Raw genomic sequence first — 10,367 nt, forward strand, 5'->3', positions numbered from 1 at the left:
ATACCGATACAAAAAGTGAGTCATTTCAAGACACGTGTTAGTTAGAGCCTTTTGAGTGTCTTTCTCGTTACGGTAAAAAATGACAATTGAACTAGTCGACGAAAAATGAAAGATTGGCTGCGTAAGGTACACAGAGGCGACTTGAGGTGACTCACCCTGCGTTTTCGCCGACAGATTTTCAGTCTATCCTCGCATCCCGTTCGCTTAACATCGCTGCGATTTTCATACGATTCAAAATAAAAACCAAAAAATCGAAAAAAAAATAAAACCAATTTCGAATCCCCAGTCAGCTGCTGAATCGAATCTGCGATTTCAGAAATGCATTTTCTCCGTTTGCGAGAAACCAATCTGGACAAGCGCAGATACATCATAACGGAAAAGTTCGTTAGGATGTTTAAAACGATGGTGCAAAAATCAGAGTTCCAGGATGAAAATGGATTAAGGAGTGCAGTGACGATTGATAATGGAGATTGAGTGCATTGGTGAACAAATTCCCTGGAGTTGTGTGTCAAAATTTAAGAACCATAGAAAAATTAAACTGTGGATTATTAGGTAACTCTCGCATTCCGTTTGGCGAAAGTCAAAATTTAATTAAAAAATTAGTTGGGTGCTGAAACGGATTTTGAAAAAGTTTTCAATGTTGCGGTGCCGATTCATCGAGGATCAATGAAAAACGACGTGTTTCGAACAATCGGGCCTCCCGATAAAAGGGACAAAACTTAGAGCCCAAATATAAGTGCTAAAGGGGCTCTGAAAAAATAGTTATTGTGTCATCGATGGTTTTGTGAAAATGTTTTCCACCGTCACTTCCATGGCGTTCGAGCAAAATAGTTCGTTTTATACCACTGCCATTGGAAGTAGCACTCTTGATGGATTTTCAGGTAAGAATTGTTTGTTAACTAAAAAATCTATAAATTAAAAAAAAACTTAGGAGGTAATGAGTGAGGGTTATCATTATTTGATGATAACGGGAAAATGATAACCAATAAAGATTATGAAATTATTATATTTATCTTAATGATTTGTTCGATAAGAAGTAATAACAAAGACTCTATACGACTAAGAATAGCAAGTATAAATAAAAAAGAATTGAAGGCAGTGATTATTTTATCGTTTCATTCGTTTTGTCCAAAAAAAGTTCGTATGAGATTATCTGAAGGAATTTCTAATATTGAAGGTTTCACGATTTTAAAATTCAGATTACAATTTGATGGAACTGACTAATTTTTTGAAATATTTTTGAGAGGAAGATATATTTTTTATATTAGTTAATTAACGAACTTTACTTTCGTGAATAAAAATAAAAATACATTCTTTAGCATTATTATTTGAATATTTAAAAAATGAAATATAAATGTCAATATCTCTTTATTTTATGAATATATCTGTTTTTTAATGGACAAAGTGAGGGACCTATAACTTGATTTAAAATGCTTCAAATATTTTCAGTTTCAGTGCCCGAAGCTGAAAATGCTACATCCGTCCCATATATGTTGCCACCATATATCAGAACAACATCAATGGTGGTGTGCATTATAGTCATGGTGTTGGGAATAGTAGGAAATCTTATGGTATGTTTTCTCTTATTTAAAAATTATATTTTGCACTTATTTTATTTCAAGATTTTATCAGCCCTCTTTCAAATAGAAACAAATTTTAAGTTACTCAATTTTGAACATTAATATTTGATAAATTCTCATCAACAGCTAAAATTGAAAATTTTGATCTAATTTTTCCCTTTTTACAAGTTTTCAATTCAAGTTTTCAAAATAATAAAAAGAAATTCATATGAAACAAAATAAACTTTTATTTTAAATAAAAAAACTTAAATTCATTGAAAAAATACAACTTTTCAAAAAAATAGTGGATTTTTTAACCAAATTGTTAAATATTCTGGCCAAAAGGATGAATTTTCTACAACAAAGTTCAATTTTCAACACTGAAATATGAATTTTTAACATAAAAGTTTAATTTCAACAAAAAAAAATTTTCAATCAAGAAGGAATACAATTTCAACAACATTTTTTTTATTTTTAAGCCAAAAGGGCAACATTTCATACAAAGCAGTCGAATTTTCAATACCAAAATATACGTTTTTAATAAGAAAGGTAATTTTTAAATAAATAGTTGAATTTTCAAAAAAGGTAAAAAAAAATAGTTATAGTTTCAACCAAAGAGATAAATTTTCAACTGCATTCCTGAATCTTCAACCAAGAAAATGAATTTTCAAACAAAAAATACAATTTTTTTACAAGATAGTTGAATTCCAGGAAAAAAAAATTCAATCACGAAAGAAGAATAGTTCACGTTTTTAAAAAAAAATTTAAACAAAAAGACAACTTTTCTATAAAACAGTTGAATTTCTAATACTAAAATATAAATTTTTAACAAAAAAGTCAGCTTTAATTTCAAACAGAATAAATTTCTAATAAACTAGTTACACTGCAAATCAAAGAGATAAATTTTCAACTACAATAATAAATCTTGAAACAAAAAAAAATGAATTTTAAAGTCAAAAAGACGAATGTTCTTCAAAACTATTCGATTCAAACAAAAACAAAAAGTGCCAGTCAAGAAAGAAAAAAATTTCAATAAAAATGTTCAATTTCTATGCTAAAAAGATAACTTTTCAAACAAAAAAATAGTTGAAAGTTTAATGCGAAAATATAAGTTTTTTCAAAAAAGTTAATTTCGAACCAAAAAGGATAAATTTTTAACAAAATCATTGAATTTTAAACAAAATAATTAAACATTTATCCAAATAATTAAATGAGCTTACAAGAAAAAAATAGTCAGATTTTCTGATGTCTTTCTATTATTTCAGTTCCCATTTCATTGAAAATAAATTGATAATAATAAGGAATATAAATCTATCTGCTGATGAAAATAAATTTCTAAAAGTTGAACCAAAGGTCTTTTAAATTTTTTTATATTTCTTAAACTTTGATCTTCTTGAATTTTTTCCTCTTCTATTTTCATCAGAAGAAAGTTTTCATTCGATGTTAAGATAGAAAGTTTTTAATCCCCATTTTCTGATAAAATCTCTGTTTTTTGTCTAAAAGTGAACTACTGAACCAGTGTATTCCCAGTAATTTTTTACAATTTATTTAGAATAGGGTGCCTAAAAATTGCGTGATTTTGAAAACACTATCACCTAGATTTCTTTCTTTTTATACTGAAATGCTGTTATAAATCTTATTTTATTTTTTCAAAAACTTGCTTGTGCGTAATTTATTGAAAAATAAGCCCTAAATTTTATGAACTAGTATATGTTTTTTCCGCTAAATAATATGAGGAAAATACATTTTCAAGTACTTCGAAATGAAAGATTTTTTATGATCATACGGTATAAATACTTTTTATTTCTTTCTGATGGATAATGTTTTCCTTATGTTGAGGGAGAAATTCTGTGAATATTATTCCAGAATAAAAAAAGATTTGTGGGTCATTTCAGACCACCCAAAAAAACTCACAGCGTCTGCCACCCGGGTACCTGGGTACCCCACTAAGGAAATTGTTGTTAAAAGTCCATTGTAACTTGAAGTATGCAATCAATATTTAATTATTCATATCCTAGGAAATTATTCCTATTTGAATATAATAATTTAATAGTGTGCAGTGACCTTGGTAGTACTGAAACAAATATAAAACGTGCGCAGCTACATCGCAAATTTCTTGTTTCCGAGGAGGCTCGGTATTACGTCCAAGACTTCAAGAAAATTCAATTAAAAATGTATATATTTTGTTATAATTTATATAATTATCCAGATTTACTTCATATAATATTATAACGAACTTTATTTTTATGATACCGGGTACCCGAGTGGCTTCATCGTCCTTTTTTTTTAATTGCAAGATATTTTCAGCTAAAAAATTTTTAAAAATATGAGCAATGCAAATTTCGATAGAGAATCAGTTAGACCATGCTGATTCGAAAAGCATTCGGCCTATCTTTATTAGAAGAAAAGTCATTTAACAAAACGTATGCCGACGGGTACCCGGGTGGCAACACAAGGGTTAAATTTGTATTTGCTGAACTATAAAAACTAAGATAATTCATTAAAAATTAAAACATAGCTAAAAAGGTCTAGCGGAAACTCTTAACCATTTTTTTAGGAACAAAAGAAAATCTGTGGCATTAATTTTTTACCAAAAGGAAGAAATTTAGGAGGCAGTGTTTCAAAAGTCAAAGAAATAAATTCTTTTAGGCACCCTGACTTCAAAATTGAGAACAAACGTATGATAATTAATCCATTAAATCTGTAAATTATCAGGTACCGCTGGTTGTGCTACGAGGAAAAGACATGAGAAACAGTACCAACATCTTTTTAGTAAATTTAAGTGTTGCTGATCTCTGTGTCCTATTAATTTGCACACCTACTGTCCTCGTAGAAGTCAACTCTGGACCCCATGTTTGGCCCCTTGGAGAAAACATGTGTAAGTGAAATTTGAAATAATTCACTTGTTATTATTTATAGTCACACATTTCAGTATCGGAAAAAACTGTTCTATAAATTAAAAAAATTATCTAACGAATTTTCGAGAAATGCGAGTAAAGTGAACTTTTATTTTATTAGCTGACACTAGTTTTAATTTATAGCCTTCTACTAAGGAATTAGTCGAAGCAGATAAACTAAGCCTACAAAAAAGAGTTTAGTAACCTATGCAGTCCTTATTTATGTCATTGAAATCGCCCTTTTCCCCTCACCATTTTATTCCTCGCTCTCTCACCTTTCCTCATTTATCTCATCTTATCACTTTCTCTCTTTCCTCCTTCTCCATCCTCTTTCTTCTCCTTCGTCTTCCCCTATTCCCCTATCTCCTTCTCCATCCTCTATGTATCTCTTCACTCCCTCATCTATCTCTCTACTTTAGCCCTTCCTCTTCCTGTATCCACTCTATCATCTTCCTTCTTTCCCTTCTACTAAACTAACCATCACGACCGATATCTCCCCAACGCTTATCTTCCCGTTCACCCCCTTTTCCATTCTGCCCCTTCACTGCCATTCCTTCTCCCTCCTTTCCTTTTCTAATCCAGTCTGTCACTGCCTTCCCCTCCAACCATAAAAGTATTTCCTTCTCATCCCCTTTTCCATCAACATTCTCCCCCTCCTGACCTTTCTAAATCCTTTTCCGTTGTCTTTTCATTCACCTGCACCCTTATCTCCTTTCCCATCCTCCATGTACCTCTCCTCTTTCTGTCTCTCTCCATTATTCTCCCCTCCTCTTACATCCACTCCATTATATGCATTCTTTCCCATCTTCTATCATACCATCCCGACCCATACCACCCTAACTGCTTTCCTTCTTCTCCTTTTCCATCTGCACCCTTCCCAGCCATTCATTCGCCCTCCTTTTACGTTCTAACCGTCTCCTTATAATCGTTCCCTTCTTCATCTACAACCTCCCCATCCCGACCCTTCTCACTTTTTTCCTTCCCCTACCTTCCCTTCTCAATTCTTTTCACTCTCTGTTCGATCCCACCCATCCTCCCCTCCTCTAGCATCTCGCCGGAAAAAAACGATAGATTTTGGAACAAAACAAGTTTATCTTCACAAAGTAATCTACAGCTTACAAATTTGATCCTATTTGAGCATATTTTTAAATTAAAAGTTAACTAAATTTCAAGGAGATTTTTGAAAGCCGAATTTATGTAAGTTTACATTTTATAAACAAATTTATTAAATAAGAATGTAATTTCCTAGCCATTTCGCGCTCTAAAGAAATCGCTTCTTCAACCAAATTGATCTAAAAATTGTCTGAAATAAATAATATGAAGTTAATTAATATAAATAATATTTATTGTTTTTAATAATAATTGTTAATTGTTTAAATAAATTTTATGCATAGTCTCATTTTTGTCAATTATCAAAGCTTCTGATGATGATGATGATGATTCAGTGACGAACAAGAATTGTTAATTTCATAAACAACTTCATACGAAAATTCACAACTTGACTACTTGTCAATAAATGGATGTATTTTTTGTTACGAAATCGACTTCAGTAACTCAAAGAAGACCTTATTTATTAGGAGACTTTGTCATTTTTTACCAAAAAGATTTCGTTGGTTCAACGGAATAAACTATAAATTACTTTAACTTTTTAATATTATTCCGTCAATGAGATAGAGTTTATTTTTTACAGATCTTTGTACCCCTTTATTCCCGTTCCACCCCTCCCCAAACTTTAGGCTTCGCTTCCCCTCCCTTTCCCAAATTCTTCTTCAAATAGTCCCCCGTCTCCTCACATTACCTACTCCGCTACACCTTTCCTTTTACATTATATACCCCTCATTTCCCCTAGTTTTTCACCTACCGCTTCCCCTACTAACCCCATATTTTACCACACTTCTGCTATTTCTCCAACTCTCAAATCTCATAAATTGCCTTTCTTCTCCTCCCTACATTTCCCCTACTTGTCCACCCCTTATTTTCCCTAACTTCCACGACTTTCCTTTTCAGAATTTCCCCTTGCCCCCCTTCTTTCACATTTCTAGTTTTGCACCATTTCTCCTAATTCACCTACCCTCATTTTCGGCCAGTTAAACAACTTTCCCTCCTAACATTTTTTTACTTCCTCTTAGTCTATTCCACTCAATTCCCTTATAACTTGTTCCTTGATTCAATCTGCATTCCCCGTCTTCTTCCTTATCTGCTCCCCCTCTTCTCACTTCTCTCACTCAGAGCCAAATTTCCCCTTACTCATTCTAACCTTTATTTACCATAGTTTTTCACCGATTTTTTACCCCTCTATCTCTTATTTTACCCCACTTCTCCTATTTCTCCCAATCTAATTTCTCTTTAGTTGCCCTTCTTCTCCTTCGTGCATATCACTGCGTGTCTACACCCTTATTTTTCCTAACTCTCCCTAATTTCCTTCCCGTAGTTTTCCCTCGGCACCCTTACTTTCACTTTTCATGTTTTCCATCAGTTCTCCTACCGCCCCTGCTCTCATTTTCCACGACTTCCTGCACTTCCCCTCCCACAATTTCCCCTATTCCACTTAGCCCATTCTCCTCAATTCCATTACACCCCCTTAATTTTCCCTTCATTCTTCAACTACTTTCTTATGTACTTTCTCCTCTCTTCACTTTCCTTTCTCCCCTCACTTATCTCCTTACTTATCCTTCTCTCTATTTCCTCTAGTTATTGCCTAATAAGTTTTCCTAATTTTCTTCCCTTATTTACCCATTTCTCCTGCATTCTTGACACTTATTTCTCTTTACGTCCTCTGCTTTTCATCCGTATTTGCCGTCCCACTCGCTATCTCCACTACCCTTTCCCTCGTTTTTTCTTATTTCCCGCATGACCACTCCCTTAATTTCCCCTGCTCCCACCACTTATCCTACGTATCTCCCCGTAACTTTGCCATGCTTCCCCTCACCTCCCCTGCTTCGCCAATCCTCATTACTTCTCATTTTCCTTAACTTTCCCTAATTCCCGTGTCCTAATTTTCTCGTCTTCTCCTCCTTTGCCACCCCTTAGTTCACCTGACTTCCTCTTCTTTGGAAAAAGTACGACAGATGGAGCGCCGACCGAAACGATAAGGTTTTTGTCCAGGGCTATAAAACCCTGACATTTTTGAGAGCGGCTAGCACAAATCCCTTTAAAATTAAGTTCAATTTCGTTTTTTCAAAGTGCTTAAATCGGTTAAAAATTTTGAGCTTCAGACTACTTTTTCTAGAAAATCTAAGGGTTTCTGCCCAGGGTTATAAAACCCTAAATTGAACACTAAAAAGCTTAGTTGGATTTTTTGTGGAGCTGACCAAATTCTGTGAAATCTTGTTCAATTTTCGAAACTTAGGAATCAATGGATTTGAAAAATCCCCTTTTAGTGTCGAAAAGATAAAAGTTAATGCTATTTTCTTGGCCGTAATCCAAGAAGCAATTTAATCACGTAAACTAGGATCGTATGGTTGGGGTAGAGAAGAAAGGAGGTTCATGTAACTTTTATCTTGAGAGCACGGCGTACTCTACGATGTATACGAAGAAGGGTAGCCAAAGCACAATTTCGTAGAATGGCCAAAAACCACTCATACTCTTTTTGCCATACAAAATCTGCCGCGCTTCTCGATCATCAGATATGGAAATCTCTGCATGGTTTTTTCATATTGAACTTCAAACAGTAGACATCCAAATTACGAAACTTTTCTCGTTCATTTTTTTTAAATAATGTCGTTGCAGGTACCAGTCCGTCACCAAAGAGTATACATTGAAATTACAAAACCTTAACAATTTTTTTTTAATGAAGGCATTTCAAAGAGCCGTTCGTACCTTTTCTTAGTTAATCCTCTTTTTTCCTCTTAAGTTAAAAAAAATCCCCAAAAAATTGTAAAATTGAGAATTTTAAACAAATGTTTCCAGTTTCTCTTTATTTTACAAGGATTCGATTTATTTTTTTTTTTTTTAATGATGAACAAAAATTCAAGACATTCAAAAAGAAGAATCTTTGAAAATATTTCTTGAATGATTTATTCGCTAATTTTACAGATTTAAAGGACATCATTGACAACGAAGAAATCGCTCAACCTGAAAAAGATTTTTCACGAAAAAAGAGAAAAAAATTCTTTAAAATAAATTAAATTTCGTACCAATACAAAATTCAAATTTAAACACTTCAGATTCCTAATATTTTAAAAGAATTGCATTTTCAAACAAGGACATATATATTTTTAACAAGAAACTGTTAATTGTTAACCAAATAATGGACTTTTCTACGAAAACAGTTGATTTTTCAATCCAAATGACTGATTATCAACAAAATAGCCACATTTTTAATCAAAGAGATGAATTTTAAAGGAAAATTATGAATCTCGAACCAAATCTGGAACTAAAAAAATGTTGTTTTTTTTACAAAATAAGTTTAAATTTTAACCAAGTAATTGACTTTAATTCGAAAAAGATCAATTTTTAACAAAAAATGTGATAGTTGAAATTTCTACTGAAAGAGATGATTTTTTAAAGTAAAAAGGCAAATTTTCAACAGCAAAAAAAGGGTTTCAATTCTAGTCTAGAGAAGTTTTTCATTCAAGAAATAAAAAAAAAATTTCAACCAAATTGTTGAATCATCAAACCAAACAGACCATTTTTCTACAAAACAGTTAAATCTTTTACCCGAAATTATGAAGGCACAAAAAAAGTCAATTTGCAATTGGAAGGATGAATCTCAAAAAAAAAAATGATTTTTCAATAAAGTATCTCAACTTTAAACCATGTTGTCGAATTTTCCATTAAAAAAGATAAATTCTTAACGAAAAATGAAAAAGTTGAGACATTCCAACAAAAAAAAAAGGTTTTAACGTTGATTCCAAAACAGCTAAATTCATAAAAAATTGCGAATATTCAACAAAATAAATAATTTCTTAAACAAAAAGATTTTTTAGTTAACAATTGTAAAAAATATGAAGCAAATGGTTGAATTTTTAATTCGAAAAGACGAATTTTAATCCAAATAAGTGTACTTTCAACCAAGAAAGAAAAAAATTTCGCAGAAATTGTTGAATCTTATAACCAAAATAGCGAATTTTCTACAAAACAGTTGAATGTTCTACAAAAATACCTCAATTTTCCACCAAAAAGGATGACTTTATCAAAAAAATTTTAATTTTTAACCAATAATTAAATTTTTAACCAAATAATACAACTGTTGACCAAAAAGATAATTTCTCAACAAAAGATACATTAGAAGACTTGAAAAAAAACTTTAAATAAAAAAAGTTGGGTTCTATTCTTGTGTTCTATTTATTTATTTCGCCTTTAAGTAACCAAACGAACCGGACAAAACATTAACATTTTAAATCAAAAAGATCAACTTTCAACCAAAATTATGAATCGCGAACTAAAAATATACATTTTTTAACAATTAGTTTAAATTTTAACCAAGTAGTTGAATTTTCATCCAAATAAGCTGATTTGTTAACAAAAAATGTGGTGATTGAAATTTCAATCAAAAAAGATAAATTTTGAAATTGAAAAGACAAATTTCCAACAAAGCAGTTGAATTTGCAACAAAGATAGATTTTTCAATCATTAAAGAAAAAATTGTTATTGAATTGTTAAATTTAAGAAAATATGGCAAAATTTCTAGAAAACAATTCAATTTGCAACCAAATAGTTGAATTTTCTACGAAGATAGTTGAATATTTATCTAAAAAGGATATCGAATTTAAATAAAAAGAATGAACTTTGAACAAAAATATTTGGATGTTACGAGGGTAGTTCAATAAGTCCTTAGAATGACCAACAGATGGCGCGCGAATCGCTGCAAATCATCTGTTTTCAGTCAGCACCGCTCCCGACTAGATATATGGTGCAGTCACAGTCCACATCTTCTGAGTTTACGTGTTTTTATAACCAATTGAAAAAA

General features: G+C 31.7%; 1 protein-coding gene across 1 annotated transcript in view; it reads left to right on the top strand.

Annotated features, from left to right (window-relative positions):
* The first annotated feature begins 583 nt into the window (after positions 1–583).
* LOC117171263 (growth hormone secretagogue receptor type 1) overlaps positions 584–10,367 on the top strand; it is a 222,307-nt gene continuing 212,523 nt past the window's right edge. Inside the window, exons 1-3 of the mRNA XM_033358395.1 lie at positions 584–881; positions 1,456–1,571; positions 4,275–4,437. Coding sequence (XP_033214286.1) covers positions 791–881; positions 1,456–1,571; positions 4,275–4,437 — 370 coding nt within the window. The 5' untranslated portion in view covers positions 584–790. The remainder of the gene's footprint in view (positions 882–1,455; positions 1,572–4,274; positions 4,438–10,367) is intronic.

This window comes from Belonocnema kinseyi, chromosome 4 (genome assembly GCF_010883055.1).
Source record: "Belonocnema kinseyi isolate 2016_QV_RU_SX_M_011 chromosome 4, B_treatae_v1, whole genome shotgun sequence".
Classification (NCBI taxonomy): Eukaryota; Metazoa; Arthropoda; class Insecta; order Hymenoptera; family Cynipidae; genus Belonocnema; species Belonocnema kinseyi.